Here is a 19,620-nt window from a genome sequence, read left to right on the forward strand (position 1 = left end):
TGTTTCTATGACATCACCCAGACCCCCGCCCTAACCATTGTCATACCATACATACTGTACCACTAAACCTAAACTGGAGGACTCATGGGGACCAGTCAACTACTCACTGTGATGAAAGCCCACAAGGTAACAAATACACGCCCCCTACCCCCAAACATAAACACACATACAATTGTCTTGCTGTCTCTTTGGGATCTTTCATCTTGACTTCCATTAATTTATACAGCCCAAATGTGACACACACCCTAAACCTAACCAATATGGGATCATACCTAATCCTGACCCCAAACTAAATTCAGTTCATACCATAGTCATAAACATTACTCCTGCCCCTGAAATTGCAATTCCTGGTGAGGGGTCATCAGGCCTAAAAGAGCATCTGGTTCTCACAACATGCTTTTTTTTCTCCAAAAAATGGGCCTGACAAAGTATAAGTACAAGAACACACATACATCCACACACACCCACGCACACACCCATAAAGAAACAGCAGCTGCAACACTCTATAATCATGTCCTACAGTCTCTCCATGACAAGGTCAGGCTATAGAAAAATGCCCTGCAGTCAAATGCATTATGAAAAACAACAGAGATAGGGAGAGGATAAAGAGGAAACAAAGCCAGAAATGGGTAGGAAAGACAAGATGAAGGAGAAAAAAGATTGCTGAAAGGCATGAATGTAATTTCAAACAGCAGTGTGATGATCTTTCTGAGTTTGTTCAGCTACAAACCTCCACACTGGAAATTAGTCAAACTTTGGCCCCCTAAAACTGGAAGTCAGCGATCACAAAGGGAGATTTATTTATTACAATTCAATTCCAAAATACTTTATGAATTCAAACGGAAAATTAAATGTAGCTGTAAATCCTAGGTTTATCAATAATTTGCTCCTCTCTCGATGCAGACGCCATGGAAGTAAACTGCCTCCTAACTTTGCTTACCTATCATCCTGTTTTCTGCCCAGGGTTGTGTATTAAAGGCATACTATGCAACATTTTTCAGTTAATTAATGTGTTCCATAACGTTTTGGATGATTAAATGAGTCATTTCAGGTCAAACAAAGGTTTTCTCGGCCGCCCTGGTGGTCTGTAGGGGAAATACCGTACTTGCAATTGCAGCAGCCCTCGGCCCGCACCCACAGGCTCAGAAGTCTTGTGCATCGCGAGAGTCGGTCTTGCTTTACGGCGAGAACTGCTACACGCCCACAACATGCCTTTCACAACAGTGAAAGGCATGCTCGTTGCTAGCGCAGTGGCGATATTTGTGCAGTTATCATGGCGGAACGAGCGAGAATTTTCAAACTCGAAAATTGGAAATAAATAGTCACTTACCGCAGTAGACATGGTGATTTGTTGAGTTCGCCTGTCTGCTAAGCTCAAAACAACCGCGCCTGGCTTGACGGAGAAACCAGGAGAACAGCTGAGCATATTTACGACAGTGCACTTTTACTTTCGCCCTCTGGGGGGAGCCTCTCTGGAAAATCAACACCGGTCGCATAGTATGCCTTTAAACATAGCCTGATAAACTAGACTGAAGACTAGACTAACAACCCGTTGTTTTTCAAACCATGTCTGTGCCTATTGGCCAAAAGACCAATGTGCGCAACTGACTGTAAATCAATCGAGAACTGATTAATAGTTGTTGCCATCTTCCTTGTTGTGCTTTCTCTAGCGTCACGCAGCCTTGTCGTCACGCCCTCAAAACCCCTGCCCGCTTTCCATCCAGAAGTTCAAAACACATCTCTGTGTTGTGATTGGCCCGCCAGTTCTAGGCCCTGCGGCATTGATCGATTCTAGACCACTCGCAGGCAAAAATGATTTTGGCCGTGGCGGGTGGGGCTAGTTTACTAGGCTATATAAAATAGGGATTAAAGTATTCCGGCCCCAGGCGGGATTACCGGCTCATGGCGATTGGCCGTGGGTTAGGGTGACCAGACAATCACAATTTCCAGGGACAGTTCCTGTTTAAGACCACCTTCCAGAATTGTCCCTGATTTTAGCATTTTATGAATGAAGGGGTGTTGCATATAAACTGTTATGATAGTAGAAAGAGCGCACGAGCATGCTGAAACAGCTGTTAACGTATAGATGAGGAGCAGACTTCACCAGTTTTAAAACAGACGAGGAAATTTGTTATCACAGCCAGCTGGACGCAGCTACCCTGTGTTACCCCTATATCCCACATCGTCCTCCTGTCCTGCACCGCTCCGACTTCCTCGAAGATTGAGGAAGTCGATATTATTATTAAATTAATAGGAGCAAAACAAATGGAAATGAACGCTTTATTTATTATGACATAGTAAAAAAATCCTCATCAACATCCAGCATATGTGCAGTTTCTGCCCAAATATTGTTATTTTTTTGTTGTTGTTGTGGTTGTAACCGGGATAACTTGGATCATATAATCTTTACATTTTTTTTCTATCACAATAATAACAGCTTATTTAAAACAAAAAGCACAGCTGCATCTACGTACACATCAATAGAAAATAGGCTTATGATTGCAAAAAATATATTGCTATTAGATTTCACTATAACTTTATTAAAGGACACAATATTTTTATGCCCTAAAGCTTATTTTTCATTCATTTATGCATGTAATGTCAAAACATGTATTTTTGTTGTGGCTGTTTCAAGCTGCTCATGAGAATCTAAAATAAAAGATCCAGGGACCCAAGCGGGTGGGCACAAAGGGCTGGAATGGATGGGCTTGAGTTATGAAACATGGAAAGTAGGATGGATCCTGAGAGTGAAGGGGAGACAAAGGCGACAGCAGATGGGCTGATTATCCTCTCCACCTCGTAAGGGCCAATGAAGCGGGGAGACAACTTCTTGGACATGGCCTTAAAGGGGAATGTCTCTAGTGGACAGCCAAACCCTTTGGCCAGGGGTGAAGGTAGGGGCGACCCGCCTCCTGTGGTCAGCCCATTGACGGTTTTGTTCAGAAGTGCGTCCGAGAGCAGCTGCTTTCCTGCTCCAGACTGCTTTGCAGCGGTGAATATGATGCTGAACAGAAGGGACATCAATGTCTGCCTCCTCAGCAGGAAAAAGGGGAGGCTGATACCCCAATGAGACTTCAAAAGGGGACTCTGAAAGTTCAACTGGATCAAAGCAGTCTAAGCCTGGTTCAGATTCCATGACTACCTCAGATGTTGCCCCACCATCCAGAGAGAAACCAATCACGGATAGAGTGCTGATGATCTTATGGACCGTAAACTTATCTTTGAACCAAGCGAAAATCCTTATCCTTATGACCAGCTAAGATGAAAGTAATATAAAATCATGCCAACAGATAACATATGTAAGGCACACTTGCATTTATGCAATTTTAAGCTATTTTCAGTTTTTAAGGTATTTTTAAAGACAAAAGTTGGGAATTTTCTTTAATAGCTTCCAGGTCTTGTGACCTACTGACTCAAATTCTCTATGAAATTGTTTTACTACATTAGCCTGATGAGGCACACTCATTTTTATACCATTTTTAAGCCTTTGTTTAAGCCATGAAATAGCATTTTGGGTCTCAGATTAAGTCATTCTTCCTAGTCCCTGGATTGGTAAAGCCTAGCTCTATCCTCTCGTCCTAGTTTGGTCTATGCTTCCCATCTGCTGGAATGGTATTATCCACTGTTGTGGATCGTAAAACCAGATTTTTACATATAGTCTCTTCTGCAAATTTTCCGAAACTACTTCAAAATTGCATTTTGGATATTGTTCATTTTTGAGGACTTTACTTAATATCAGCTATATTTTGTTCTTCTGTTTTTGGATTCTCACACCAATGTCATCAATAACTCAGAAGATAATTTTTCCATGGATCAAGGGATTTAAACATAGTAAACAGTAGAGGATATCTTACAAAATTCTATCCTGAGCCACTGAACTTGTTTCCAAACTAAAAGTCTATAGATTTGAAAATTTTTCTGATGCTGTGCCGTAGAACAGCTAAAACATATTCTCACAGCAATAATAATATCTTCAGAAATAGAATACATTCTACAAATAATACAGTTTTAGAATATTAATCAGCAGAAACATGTGAGATTCTGCAGAAAAGCAAAAAATCTGCAACAACCAACTATAATTACCAGGGATGTCCTGATATATATATGTTTTTTATTTCCAATATGATAATGATATTGAAGCTTTGAGCAATGAATTTCCCCAATATGATAGCAACATGAATCATACACAGATCTATTAGATTTTTTTTTTTTCATTTTAAATTAAAAAAACATTCTTGATGATGTGAGATTATTTTAAAGGTCTACAACAATAGGAAAAACTGACCTATTCATCATTAATAAATGGATTATGCAAATTTTAAACAGAAGTGGGTAGATGTGGAGTAATTCTAACATTACATTTAAATCTGAGATTTTAGATGTATGCTTGATATTCTTATTTTAGCCGATATTACACTAATTTCTGGTATTTATATTGAATTATGCTTTTTGTTCTTGATATTTTCTCTAGAATTAGAAGAAGCATTTAACAGTTGAAGAGAAGAGTACAGCATTGCTCTCATAGAAATAAATAAACCTCATGTAGTTGTGGGGGTCTTACTGAACAACATTGAAGTTATAAAAACCTTACAATGTTATAAAAATGGTTAGTGGTCGGAGCTTAGTACTTAACACAACATTTAACATGCCGTTATTAACAATCCTGTGAAATATATACATCACATAGTTTGATAGTTTACTCACAAGAGTATCACTGTACCAAAAAGTGAATATGATGTCTCAGTATGATGCCAATCAAGTCTAATTCATTCACAAATTTCTGGGACAGTAAAGGAATGCAAAATCTTCACAATGCTTTCACAACTTGAAAATTATTATTTAAAAAATGTGAAGGAGTGACGTCTACTAGTTTAGTTTTTTTCAGGAGACGTTATGTAAAATGACTAAAATGGTTAAATGCGTAGTTAGTTGTACACCAGCTTGTTGTAATACAGTAATAAAACCACTAGGTGACAGTGTCAACTAAGAAATGAGCAAAAGTATTTTAGTTAACTGAAATATTCACTATTTTTTGTTGTTTAAATAGCATGGCTTTTTTTGTCTTTTTTTATGATGATGATGGTTATTTACCAGTTGTTGATTAAGAATACTGCATTTTGCATTTTCTTTGCTTCTTAATTATCTCCCTTTATTGTTAATTAAAATGGAATTTCGAAGATAATATTTAAACCGAAAAGACTGGTACTTGTTAAAGCCAGAGATTAGACTGGCTAGGAGACATTTATAACTGAATAGTCTTCACTGTCTGTAGGGTCTACCAGTCAGGGTAGGGTGGGTAATCTTACATTCATACTTTTAGGAAACATGGATGGACGAATTGTAGCTTTGTACTTAGTGTTTACTGATACATGGTAGGTTTGAATTCCCCTGTATTATATTATGCAAGTCAAGCTTACATAAGGTCTAAATGTAAAAAAAAAAAAAACTAAAACAGTGGTCTCTGCTGCAAGTGATGTGCCATAGACATAAGAGCCAGTAAACATGTTTATTTATCTGTTTTTCATCTACAGAAAACGTCTGTTTTTCATAGATGGAAAATAACATTAAAACTGATTTCACATTGAATTCAAATATACTTCATTGATCCCAAATTGGGAAATTTCAGTTTCAGAGCAGACTGTCGTGGGATTTTGGGTCATTCGTACAGTTTAGTAAATATTTCATGCACACTTTTAAGAAAGGTAGGAACATGGCAAATATTGATAAGTAAGAAAAATTAAGAATAAATATTTTCACCCCAATTCTTGTAGTTAGTATGTAAAAAAAAAAAAAAAAAAAGTGTATACAGCACAATAATGTGAATAGCTGGTTCTTACTGCATGGATACAATAATTAGCTTTTTTACTGTTTAAATGTTTGACAGATTCCAGATTGTTAAAGTACACAACATAGTGTAGAATAAAATATACAGCAAAAAGGCACTTAAGTTTTAGATAAACATTTAAGAATGTGGTAATGTGGCCTTTTTGTTAAGTTGTTGCACGTTTTCTAATTTTGGATTTTCTTTATTTTTGAACTTGTTTGCTTGTTTTCAATTTTGTGTGTTGCATGTTTTTTTGGATTTTGTTTGGAGGCCACATTGCCACACACACCTGGACACGCCCACAACGGCACAGGTGTTCCCAATCAACTAAGCAGCGTGCCGACTGGGACGCTGATTTAAAAAAGGGCAGCTGCTTGGTTGGAGGGACAGACACCGGACATGGGAAGGTTTGGTTGGAGACAGACACCGGACGGCCGATCATGGAGGGAGCCGGACGGAGCGGGTGAGAGAGAAGCAGCGGGAGAGGTTTGGGGACTGACGGCCGGAGGCCGCCGGAGCGAGGTGCAGGGACGCGCACCGGAGCGAGGTGCAGGGACGCGCACCGGAGCGAGGTGCAGGGACGCGCACCGGAGCGAGGTGCAGGGACGCGCACCGGAGCGAGGTGCAGGGACGCGCACCGGAGCGAGGTGCAGGGACGCGCACCGGAGCGAGGTGCAGGGACGCGCACCGAAACGAGGTGCAGGGACGCGCACCGGAGCGAGGTGCAGGGACGCGCACCGGAGCGAGGTGCAGGGACGCGCACCGGAGCGAGGTGCAGGGACGCGCACCGGAGCGAGGTGCAGGGACGCGCACCGAAACGAGGTGCAGGGACGCGCACCGGAGCGAGGTGCAGAGACGCACGCCGGAGCGGGGTGCAGAGAGGCCCGTGATGGAGCGAGGCGCAGAGACGCACGCCGGAGCGGGGTGCAGAGAGGCCCGTCATGGAGCGAGGCGCAGAGGCACGCTGGCGAGAGGCGCGTGTTGGAGGTGACCTCGCAGGCCAGCTATGCTGGAGAGGCCCACACGCGCAGCGTGCCGGAACGAGGATCCAGCGCTGGGGTGGAGGCGCGTGTTGGAGGTGACCTTGCTAAGGCCAGCTATGCTGGAGAGGCCCACACCCGCAGCGCTCCGGAAAGAGGACCCAGCGCTGGGGTGGACGGTGCCCTCCATTGTACCCGCCAAGTACGCGTCTTTTAACAGACTTCCCCATTGACTCTGCTGCTCTCCACCATCTGGATTTTTATCTTTCTTTTTAATCTTTTCTCTTTTATCTATCTTTTTTTTATCTTTTTCCTTTTAACGTATTTTATTGAACACTTTTAGCGAGCTCGTCTTTTTACGTAAATTATTGAACTTTTAATCTATTAAACTTTTTAAGGCCCTGCTCACAATCGCCGCAGTCTGTTTGGTTTTTATGTTTTTTTTAAAGATGATCGCACCTCTCGGGTGCCACAGAATCTGGCGTTGCTGGTAGGACTGCGGGGTTGTGAGCAGTGTTTTTAACGGGTTTTATTTTATTTATTTATTTTTTTAAATCAGATGGGAAGGTGCTCTCCCATAGGACTATGGATCGGCCGGGACGGGCCTTATTAAAGTGTGGGGGGATGTGGTAATGTGGCCTTTTTGTTAAGTTGTTGCACGTTTTCTAATTTTGGATTTTCTTTATTTTTGAACTTGTTTGCTTGTTTTCAATTTTGTGTGTTGCATGTTTTTTTGGATTTTGTTTGGAGGCCACATTGCCACACACACCTGGACACGCCCACAACGGCACAGGTGTTCCCAATCAACTAAGCAGCGTGCCGACTGGGACGCTGATTTAAAAAAGGGCAGCTGCTTGGTTGGAGGGACAGACACCGGACATGGGAAGGTTTGGTTGGAGACAGACACCGGACGGCCGATCATGGAGGGAGCCGGACGGAGCGGGTGAGAGAGAAGCAGCGGGAGAGGTTTGGGGACTGACGGCCGGAGGCCGCCGGAGCGAGGTGCAGGGACGCGCACCGGAGCGAGGTGCAGGGACGCGCACCGGAGCGAGGTGCAGGGACGCGCACCGGAGCGAGGTGCAGGGACGCGCACCGGAGCGAGGTGCAGGGACGCGCACCGGAGCGAGGTGCAGGGACGCGCACCGGAGCGAGGTGCAGGGACGCGCACCGAAACGAGGTGCAGGGACGCGCACCGGAGCGAGGTGCAGGGACGCGCACCGGAGCGAGGTGCAGGGACGCGCACCGGAGCGAGGTGCAGGGACGCGCACCGGAGCGAGGTGCAGGGACGCGCACCGGAGCGAGGTGCAGGGACGCGCACCGGAGCGAGGTGCAGGGACGCGCACCGGAGCGAGGTGCAGGGACGCGCACCGGAGCGAGGTGCAGGGACGCGCACCGAAACGAGGTGCAGGGACGCGCACCGGAGCGAGGTGCAGAGACGCACGCCGGAGCGGGGTGCAGAGAGGCCCGTGATGGAGCGAGGCGCAGAGACGCACGCCGGAGCGGGGTGCAGAGAGGCCCGTCATGGAGCGAGGCGCAGAGGCACGCTGGCGAGAGGCGCGTGTTGGAGGTGACCTCGCAGGCCAGCTATGCTGGAGAGGCCCACACGCGCAGCGTGCCGGAACGAGGATCCAGCGCTGGGGTGGAGGCGCGTGTTGGAGGTGACCTTGCTAAGGCCAGCTATGCTGGAGAGGCCCACACCCGCAGCGCTCCGGAAAGAGGACCCAGCGCTGGGGTGGACGGTGCCCTCCATTGTACCCGCCAAGTACGCGTCTTTTAACAGACTTCCCCATTGACTCTGCTGCTCTCCACCATCTGGATTTTTATCTTTCTTTTTAATCTTTTCTCTTTTATCTATCTTTTTTTTATCTTTTTCCTTTTAACGTATTTTATTGAACACTTTTAGCGAGCTCGTCTTTTTACGTAAATTATTGAACTTTTAATCTATTAAACTTTTTAAGGCCCTGCTCACAATCGCCGCAGTCTGTTTGGTTTTTATGTTTTTTTTAAAGATGATCGCACCTCTCGGGTGCCACAAGAAGATAAAGTTAAGTTTATAAAATTAAGTTGATAAAGTCAATATTATAAATTTCTATATGAACTATTTGTCTGATTTTATTTTTTTGTTTTTTTCTGCAATGCTTTATGGTTTGCTAATTTGCAGTTTGATGCACTCTCAACAATAGAGGTCACAACATGGCAGGGTAGTTTTTTAGTAGATGAAAAGCCAAACTAATCATTAAAGATTTATTGTTGAATTTGTTCAAACTTGTAGTATTTGGAATTACAGAAGGTACTCCAGAAGAAAAGACTCTTATATTTCCAATTGAGTGAAGAATAATTAAGACTAACCTGTTTGAACAAACCCTGTATGAAAAAGAAGTGATGCAGAGAAAAGAAAAATTTTACAATAAAAGCCAAAAAACCTTTTGGTTTACCTTAAGTTGTACCAGGTGGACATCCACATGTTTGTTTTCACTGTCTTGTCCAACTGAGTAAGTGAGCTGTGCAACTCTGTTGCTCGTTGTTTTCAGCCACTTCTCAATCTCTGGTAAATTGAGAACGACCTTCCAGTCTGCTCCGGTGTGAAGAGCAGGTAGTTTCTTTGTCCTTAAATCAATACAGAAGAACACAAAAGAAATGCAATAAATATATACACATGAATCCATATGGTCCAACTTAGTTTAAAGCTAGGTTTAGGTTTAATAGCCCAGTTCTGATACAGAGAAAAAAGGCTGAGGAATAAGTCAGAAATGCTTGGCTCTCTGAATTCAAAATTAGAAAAGTTTGTGAGACCTGTGCTTACAGAGGACACTGACAAGGAAGAAGATGCCAGGAGAAGAGAACAACATGAAAACCTTCAAATAGCATGCAGAAATTGATGAGACTGTGAGTGATGGTCTTAGGGCAAAAATGGATCATCACTATCTGCAATCACAAAAATACAAAGACGCTGATAGGCAGGCTTTTAGCCAGCAATGTGTAGAGGCTTACATTGTATGCTCTTTTACAAAACATTTTTGAATTGTATGCCCTATTTCTGTGCTGTACGAAATGTCCAAGGTCGTGAGTAACGAGTAAACAGGGAGTGATTCTTGTGGGATGGAAGAAGGAAATAGAGAAAATGAAGAAGTTTGGAATAGAGTACAATCGAAAAATTTGAAAAAGGGGAATCCAGTTTAGAACAATCAAGTAATGAACAATCTAGAAATTCCACAGGAAATAAAAATTATTACAAAGTAATATTCAAACTAGTTAATCAGGGAGACTCTTTTGCAGATTGGAATCCGGTTCAGTTAACAAAATCGAAGAAAAAAAAAACTTGTAGGAGAAGTCCCAAAATACTATAAAGTGGAGACCTGTTAATCCACTGCAGAGACAGCGCTCAACAAGGCAAAGCCATATGAATTAACAAGATTGAGGGGAAAAGAGTTCAGTGCAGCTTGGTGGAGAACAAAATGATTAGCAGGGGAGTCCTTGGAGGAGGTCCTCTAAAAGTAACTCACAAAGAGATTCTAGAAAATGTAAGTGGTGCAAAAGTAAAAGAGATGAAACGGTCTAAAACAACAAGAAATGGAGAAAGGTGAGACAGCCTATCAGTATTAATCAAATTTGAAGAGGAGCAGTTACATTGGAAAAAATCGAAATCTTGATAAGTCATTTTTTCTTTAAAAAAGTGCATTTGCTCTTGGATTGAAGAGCTAAAAGTGACATTTTGCCAATGGAACAAGACAATTTACTTTTAAAATAAGAAAACACAATTGTATTGTCTTATTTCAAGTTCATATTATCTAATTATCTTATTTTAAGGGTAAAAATACTCATTCTATTGCCAAACTATCTCATTAACCGACTCAAATTAAGGGTAAACACACTTAATTTAGGAAATGTTTACTTATTTCTACATAATTTTTCCAATGTACCCAGTAAACTGGAAAAACGATCTAGAAAAAAAAAAAAATTCTTAAATTAAGTGTATTTACCCTTAATTTGAGTAGGTAAATCAGGTAGTTTGCCTATAGAATGATTATTTTTATTATTAAAATTTGATAGTTAGATAACATGTACTTGAAAAAAGACAATGCAATTGTGTTTTCTTATTTTACATGTAAATTTTCTAGTTCCATTGGCAAAATGTCCCTTTTACCTCCTCAATACAAGAACAAATGCACTTATTTTAAAGCTACAGTGTGTAACTTTTAGCGACATCTAGCGGTCAGACTGCAGACTGCAGCAACATGAACATCTCCCCCCCCACCGCTTCTCCCCCCCAACAGTAGGGCGAGTGTTACGGGACAAAATGTCTTTCACGACGTCCGCATCACCTACCTTCTCAAGTGATGAGGTTTGTTTACATAGATAATTTTACAGATAGTATTTCATTAGTCTGTGTAGGGTATAGATTTCATGTAGACTTATGATAATAAATATACCCGTTATTTTTTCTACATCGTTGTGACATTTTGGTGATCTCGCAATCGCTAGTTTGTTGGCTCTGCGCTGCCGTAGCGCAAAGATGTCTGCCTCCATGGCTGCGAGACCCGCTCCTATGTAATTATAAATAACGAATTCTAAGGCAACGCAAATGTTAAGGTTAAGAGGCTGAGCACGTAGATGATGATAAAATAACATAGTTATGTGTAATATATTACATTTCTGACTGTATATCCCTGTAATTATTACACACTGTAGCTTTAAGAGAAAAATTACTTATCTAGATTTCAATTTTTTCCAGTGTAAGGTTTTCATTGGCTATATGAGCTACAATGTCAAGATACACAATCCTCCGCCTCTGAAATGTTTCAAATGCCAAACATTTGGACATATAGCAGCAGTATGTAAGGGCAAACAATGATGTGCTGGAGAGCATGAATATGGAAAGTGTGGGAAAGAAGTAAAGATTAAATGCTGCAGCTGTGGTGGAGAACATAATGCTGCATATCAAAGTTGTGAAGTGAGCAAAAGATATGAAGAGATAAGAAAAGTGAAATTAGACCTTGGAATAACTTAGGCTGAAAATGCAAAAAAAATCCCATCTCAGTCAGAAAGACCCAAACCAACAGCGGTGCAAATGACAAGTTCAGAACCTCTGGATGAGTTTCCCAAAATTGCAGAAGATTCATTGATTGTAAAGAAAGATTTTATACTTTTCATGGTAGAAGTTATCAATTGTTGTTTTCACACATCAAAGAAAACCCCCCAAAAAATCTAAATAATAGTGAAAGCTGCAGAGAAGTATCTTGAAGTTAGAGATTTAAACTGGGAAACGGTTAAAGTATGATGGGAAAATGAGTAGGACCATCAGAAACTGGCAGAGTAACGAAAACTTAAAGATCAATTAGAAATACTTTTTTTTCTTTTTCTGGGGGAGAGTCTTGATTCCTGTTTCCTTGTTTAACTCCTTATCAGTTGGTGGCGGTAATGTACTATAACTACTTTAAAAACCGCCATAAAACCTTACAAGAAGAAGTAGAAGCATGCACAAGCCGATTTCTTCCCGTGCACGCTTTGTTTATAAGTCGCTCATCGCTCATTCAAGCTAAAGATTTGGAATTTTTACTACTATGTCTTACTCACCACCGGTAAGTGAAAATGTTTTTACGACAAGCAAAGGTTTTTTAAAATACACTATATTGCCAAAAGTATTTGCTCACCCATCCAAATTATTGGAATCAGGTGTTCCAATCACTTCCATGGCCACAGGTGTATAAATTCAAGCACCTAGGCATGCAGACTGTTTTTACAAACATTTGTGAAAGAATGGGTCGCTCTCAGGAGCTCAGTGAATTCCAGCGTGGAACTGTGATAGGATGCCACCTGTGCAACAAATCCAGTCGTGAAATTTCCTCGCTCCTAAATATTCCACAGTCAACTGTCAGCTGTATTATAAGAAAATGGAAGTGTTTGGGAACGACAGCAACTCAGCCACGAAGTGGTAGGCCACGTAAACTGACGGAGCGGGGTCAGCGGATGCTGAAGCGCATAGTGCGAAGAGGTCGCCAACTTTCTGCAGAGTCAATCACTACAGACCTCCAAACTTCATGTGGCCTTCAGATTAGCTCAAGAACAGTGCGCAGAGAGCTTCATGGAATGGGTTTCCATGGTCGAGCAGCTGCATCCAAGCCATACATCACCAAGTGCAATGCAAAGCGTCGGATGCGGTCGTGTAAAGCACGCCGCCACTGGACTCTAGAGCAGTGGAGACGCGTTCTCTGGAGTGACGAATCGCGCTTCTCCATCTGGCAATCTGATGGACGGGTCTGGGTTTGGCGGTTGCCAGGAGAACGGTACTTGTCTGACTGCATTGTGCCAAGTGTAAAGTTTGGTGGAGGGGGGATTATGGTGTGGGGTTGTTTTTCAGGAGCTGGGCTTGGCCCCTTAGTTCCAGTGAAAGGAACTCTGAATGCTTCAGCATACCAAGACATTTTGGACAATTCCATGCTCCCAACTTTGTGGGAACAGTTTGGAGCTGGCCCCTTCCTCTTCCAACATGACTGTGCACCAGTGCACAAAGCAAGGTCCATAAAGACATGGATGACAGAGTCTGGTGTGGATGAACTTGACTGGCCTGCACAGAGTCCTGACCTCAACCTGATAGAACACCTTTGGGATGAATTAGAGCGGAGACTGAGAGCCAGGCCTTCTCGTCCAACATCAGTGTGCGACCTCACAAATGCGCTTCTGGAAGAATGGTCAAAAATTCCCATAAACACACTCCTAAACCTTGTGGACAGCCTTCCCAGAAGAGTTGAAGCTGTTCTAGCTGCAAAGGGTGGACCGACGTCATATTGAACCCTATGGATTAGGAACGGGATGTCACTTAAGCTCATATGTGAGTCAAGGCAGGTGAGCAAATACTTTTGGCAATATAGTGTATATCTGTAAAGATAATCATAATACAGATATTGTGAATGCAAATATTTGTGTCTCTGTAGCTACAAGCACCTAACTTTAACAAGCTGCAGTGGCCGTCTGCTCTCTGACCTGACATAGGAGGACTTCAAACGGGTTGAACAGCTTTATAAACAGAGAATGGCAATTCGCACATGTAATAGAGGTATATTAATTTAGGAAAGAACGATACCTTGTGCTGTTTTTCTCTCCAATGTTTTAAAACATTATTTTATTATTTTTTTGTTTTTCTCTTGCATGTTCGAAATAAATAAAAAAAAATTAAATAAAAAAGAGGTATGTGAACATACATAACCGACCATAACCTATCATCCCTTGCGTTACCCATTTGTCATTTTTGTTTTACAATACTTCCAACACTAACTTAAAAACTGTGGAAAAAAGGAGCTATTAGAACTGGAAATAAAGCAGATTATAGAGAGCATACAAACCAACTTATTGTTCATTTAAAAACACTGAAAATTAAAGATTTGATCCCATGTAGCTCAATTCATCTACAAGGTAAACAATTATTTGTTTCCAGTACATATTCAGGGTCTGTTCTTGATCAGGGACAGTGCTTATGATCTTAGGGGTTATAAAGTATTCAGAAAACCAAAAGCAAGAACAAACGTTGTATTTCTTTTGTTGGGGTTTATGTATGGAACAAACTAGAACAGGAGCTAAAAGACTGGAGAACATTATTAAGGTTTAAAAACATGTAAGAATAAGATGATTAAAGAATATGAACTATGTAAATGTAATCAATAGCATCAAGATATTGGCTGCACTTCCTTTTTCCAAAATGCTATTGTATAATAATTATCTTAAAATGTAGCCAGCTTTTTTTTTTTTTTTTTTTGTCCAATGGTTTTGTAGGGTGGGCATTATAAGCTAAAGCTTCTGCCAATACATCCTTTTTCAGACTGTACCTTCTTCCTTTAATTGTTACAAGGACATATACTGTCATTTATTGTATTCTTGTGTCTGAAATGGAGTCCCAAACTATAAAATAAATAAAATAAAAGCACTACTGTTATTGTAACATTTCTGTTCTAGGGTGTCAGGCAGACAGTGTGAGGCATGCTGTCTACTATATTGCAGATAGCGTGCTAAAGTGAATACATTACAAACTGGAATGTAGTGTTTAATTAATTTTATTGTAAATTGTTTGTACATGTGAATTTAGTTTGCCTGTTAGTTGATTTATTTGAAAGTTCTAAATAAAACTGTAATTTCTAACTACAAACCCATCCCTTCTATGTTGACACAAATTCTAGTTTGTGGGTATGAGTAAAAAGTGTTGAAATGATGTCACAAGGCAGAGCATGATGTTAAGTAACAGTGTACCACCGAACGTCAGGCCAGTCAGAGAGGGCAACACAGAAGAAGCTGCAGTTGGACAGAGTGCAGTCAGTGACAACAATGAGGCCTCAGCAAGCAGTAAAACAAAGAGTTCGACTATATGTCACTGGAGTGTCACGGAAACAAGAATTGGCAGAAGTGGGATCCACACATTATGGGTCTTAGAATATTTTCAGTAGTTTTAGATCATCAGCATGTACTGTATAAACAAATTTTACAAGACACTGATTTTTGTTGTTGATGGATTAAAATGCTAACACTTTTAGGCTATGCCATATTTTTAGCCTTTCCTTTTTTTCCCAAAAACAGACAAGAGGGAAAATATGTTTTGTACCATATAGGAGAGAAGAATTTAGGAAGAGTTTCACTTTTTCCACTTGAAAAACACTTTGAAAAAACACCAAAAGGACTCTCATGCTTATTGGCAACGGAAAATGTTCTCCAACAATCTTAAAAGAAAACACATTCAGATATATGCTATGATTTACAATTACTTTACTGCTTTGTATCAAATAATGTCCGAAGATGAAAAAAGCCCATTGCAATAAAGCTTTAACAGTATTTTTGTCTGTTAAGATTTCAGATTTATGTAATGGATTACTGTAGTGGAGATGGATGGACCCAAAGACAACCCGCAAACAGGTCAGTGAAACGTTAACAGTCTTTATTTGAGAGAGAGGGCGGCACGGACTCCCGGGAAGAACGATCAGGCTCAGCGACAGGCAGCTCCTATAGACAGAGTGGTGGTTAGTGACCAGTGGGGGCAGGCAGATGTTTGAGTAAGGAACTTGGTCACTAACCTGGCTACAAGAAGGCTCGGTTGGGCTCAGTCCGGTTTCAGGAGAGGAGAGAGTCCGTGCTGGGGAAATCCTAGGTTCGGTCCGGGTCTTGACGAGGGGGGAGTCCGTAAATCCAGCAAAGGTATCCAAGGGGGAATCCAGGGGAAGTTCCGAGTCCAAATCCAGTTCAACATCCACAGAAGCAAACACAGTTCAAAGGGGCAGGCAATCTCGGTAACTCACAGGCAGGCTGGGTCAGAAACACGGTTTGGCAGTCCAGATCTCTGAGGCTGACGAGCAGGGCTCAGGCGGGCAGACAAAAATCCAGAAAGGGGGTAAGGCAGGCTCAAAAAACTGGGACAAAAACAGGTCGAGGTTCAGACAGGCAGATGCACGTAAAGAATAGGCTGGAAGTTCTCACCAAGAGGCTTGAGACGTTCTGGCACTGGAGGCAGGAGGGACAGAGCTTTTAAGCAGGAGGGGAGGAGAGAGAACAGGTGCACTGATTGCAATTAGCAGCTCCAGAGCCAGGAACATTACAGAGCCCCACCCTCAAGGGCGGATTCCAGACGCCCTAGGCTGGTCCGGGTGGGCCCTGTGGAAATCCCTAATAAGGGATTTGTCCAAGATGTGGCGGGCAGGAACCCACTGACGCTCTTCGGGCCCATAGCCCTCCCAATCAACGAGGTACTGGGTACCACGACCCCACTTACGGGACTTCAGGAGCCTCCTAACAGAGTAAACCGGGGAGCCATCAACCAGGCGGGCGGGCGGTGGGGGCGTGGAGGAGGGAACCAAACTGGAGGTTTTGACAGGTTTGACCCGGGAGACATGAAAAGTGGGATGGACCTTCATGGTGGGAGGGAGGCGGAGGCGTACTGCCACCGGGTTGACCACCTTGGAGACGGTGAACGGTCCGACGAACCGCGGAGCCAACTTCCTATTGTCGACCTTCAGGGGAAGGTCCCTGGTGGAAAGCCAGACCCTGTCTCCCACCTGGTACTGCGGGGCTGGAACTCGCCGGAGGTTAGCTGCACGGACCTGATTTTGGGAGGCCGCGTGTATGGCTCTCTTGGCCCGCCTCCAGGCACGCCGGCACCTCATGGCAGAAAGGCGGGCAGAGGGGACCCTGGACTCTACCTCCTCAGTAGTGAACACCGGCGGCTGGAACCCGAAAACGACGTAGAAGGGGGAGAGACCTGTAGAGCTGGAAGGGGTGGCGTTAATCGCGTGCTCGACCCAGGGCAAATTCAGAGCCCATTTAGAGGGATCAGACTGGCAAAAGAGGCGAATCTTGGTCTCGACCTCCTGATTCATCCTTTCAGATTGGCCGTCAGTTTGGGGGTGGAAGCCGGAGGAGAGGTTAACGGAGATGCCGAGCATGGCACAAAACTCCTGCCAATAACGGGCCACAAACTGGGGACCCCGATCTGACACAATGTCAGAAGGCAGGCCATGTAACCTAAACACCTCCTTGGCCAGGATCAACCCCATCTCTTTGGCTGAGGGGAGCTTGGGTAAAGGGACCAAATGGACCATTTTGGAGAAACGGTCCACAATTGTGAGGATAACTGAGAAGCCGTCGGAGGAGGGGAGACCAGTGATGAAGTCCATAGAAAGGCTGGACCAAGGCCGAGAAGGGATGGGCAGAGGTCGAAGCAGACCTGACGGAGGGCGACGGGAAGCCTTAGCCTGATTGCAGGGGGAACAGGCAGAGACGAACTCACCGACGTCTTTGGCCAGAGAAGGCCACCAAAACTGAGATCGGATGAGCCGAATGGTTTTGTTGATGCCAGGATGACCATAAAGGCGAGAGCTGTGACAGAGATCAACGACTTTGGGTCTGAGGTGGAGAGGGACAAAGAGCCTGTCCTTGGGACAGGCCTCGGGTATCTGTACAGACCCTAGAGAGTCCCTTACCTCCTTCTCAAACCCGAGGCGGGAAACAGCACACCTTACTGTGTCTGGCAGGATGAACCCCCGTTCTTGGTCGTCGTCTACCTCCTCTGCCTCGAAGAGCCTGGACAAGGCGTCGGGCTTGATGTTCTTAGGACCCGGCCTGTAGGAAAGGGTGAAGTTGAAACGACTGAAAAACAAAGCCCACCTGGCCTGTCTGGGGTTTAGTCTCCTAGCAGTCTTGAGATATTCCAGGTTGCGGTGGTCAGTCCAGACCAAGAATGGAAGCTTGGAGCCCTCGAGCCAGTGCCTCCACTCCTCGAGAGCCAACTTAACCGCCAAGAGCTCCCGGTTGCCCACATCATAATTCTGCTCTGATTTTGACAACTTCCTGGAAAAGAAAGCACAAGGGTGAATGCGGCCATCACCGGACTCTTGGCTAAGTACAGCCCCTACCCCAGAACTAGAGGCATCTACCTCCACGATGAATTGCCTCTCCGGGTCGGGGGAAACGAGGATAGGTGCGGAGGTGAACCGTTCCTTAAGGCGTTTGAAGGCGATTTCTGCCTGCTCGTTCCAAACAAATTTGGCCTTGCTAGAGGTGAGAGCGTGGAGTGGAGAAGCGACCTGACTGTAGTTGGTAATAAACCTCCTGTAGAAATTAGCGAACCCCAGAAACCTCTGGAGCTGCTTACGGTCAACCGGGGTGGGCCACTCGGTGACCGCTCGAACCTTAACTGGGTCCATGGCAATTTGTCCAGGGGACAAAACAAAGCCGAGGAAGGAGGTTGATTCTGTGTGGAAAGCACATTTCTCTGCTTTGACGTATAGCTGATTCTGTAGGAGGCGGAGAAGGACGGAACGGACGTGTTGTTTGTGAAGGGTGAGGTTCTTGGAATAGATGAGGATGTCGTCCAGATAAACAAACACGAAGCGGCCAATCATGTCCCTGAGAACCTCGTTAACCAGATTTTGGAAAACTGCTGGGGCGTTGGTAAGACCAAAGGGCATGACCAAATACTCATAATGGCCGGTAGGAGTATTGAAAGCGGTCTTCCATTCATCACCCTCCCTAATACGGACCAAATGGTAGGCATTACGAAGGTCCAACTTAGTGAAAACTTTAGCCCCTTGGACCTGATCAAACGCCGTGTTCATTAGGGGGATAGGGTAACGGTTCTTCACCGAAATGTTATTAAGCCCCCTATAATCAATGCAGGGACGAAGGGAGCCATCCTTCTTCCCGACAAAGAAAAACCCTGCCCCTGCAGGGGAGGAAGAGGGGCGGATGATGCCCGCACTTAGGGAGTCATTAATGTAGTCCTGCATGGCTTGGGTCTCAGGAGGGGAAAGAGAATAGAGGCGACCTCTAGGTGGGGTGGTGCCTGGTAACAGATCAATCGCACAGTCAAAAGGACGATGAGGAGGGAGACTCGTGGCCTTGGATTTGTTAAAAACCTCCCTCAAGTCATGGTAAACAGATGGGACCTTGGACAAATCTGGGTAATAATCATTAGTCTTACCCTCAGCGGAGTGAAGAGGCTGGGCGGAGAACAGACATAATTCAGAACAGGAAGGAGCCCATCCCGTCACCTCGACCCGTCGCCAGTCAATCTGGGGATTGTGTTTACGGAGCCAGGTGGCGCCCAAGATAACAGGAACCTGCGGGGAGTCAATTATCATAAAAGTCAGCATCTCCTTATGATTACCTCCCATCGTTAGCTCCACAGGTTCAGAGACGAGGCGTGACTGGTTGAGTTCGTGACCATCCAGGGCGAGCACACTGCGGGGGGATGAGCCAGGGTGGAGTGGGATACTCAATCTTCTGGCCAAACCTTCATCCATGAACTCAGTGTCGGCTCCTGAGTCGATGAAAACTGACAAACTA

General features: G+C 43.9%; 1 protein-coding gene across 2 annotated transcripts in view; it reads right to left on the reverse strand.

Moving 5' to 3' along the window:
• Positions 1-19,620, reverse strand: part of akap6 (A kinase (PRKA) anchor protein 6) — a 212,192-nt gene that overhangs the window by 180,874 nt on the left and 11,698 nt on the right. For both annotated transcript variants that reach the window (XM_038307063.1, XM_038307061.1), the window contains exon 2: positions 9,240-9,411. In XM_038307063.1, the coding sequence (XP_038162991.1) occupies positions 9,240-9,411 (172 nt within the window). The remainder of the gene's footprint in view (positions 1-9,239; positions 9,412-19,620) is intronic.

Source organism: Cyprinodon tularosa, unplaced genomic scaffold (assembly GCF_016077235.1).
Source record: "Cyprinodon tularosa strain WSP-4 unplaced genomic scaffold, ASM1607723v1 ctg6, whole genome shotgun sequence".
Lineage (NCBI taxonomy): Eukaryota > Metazoa > Chordata > Actinopteri > Cyprinodontiformes > Cyprinodontidae > Cyprinodon > Cyprinodon tularosa.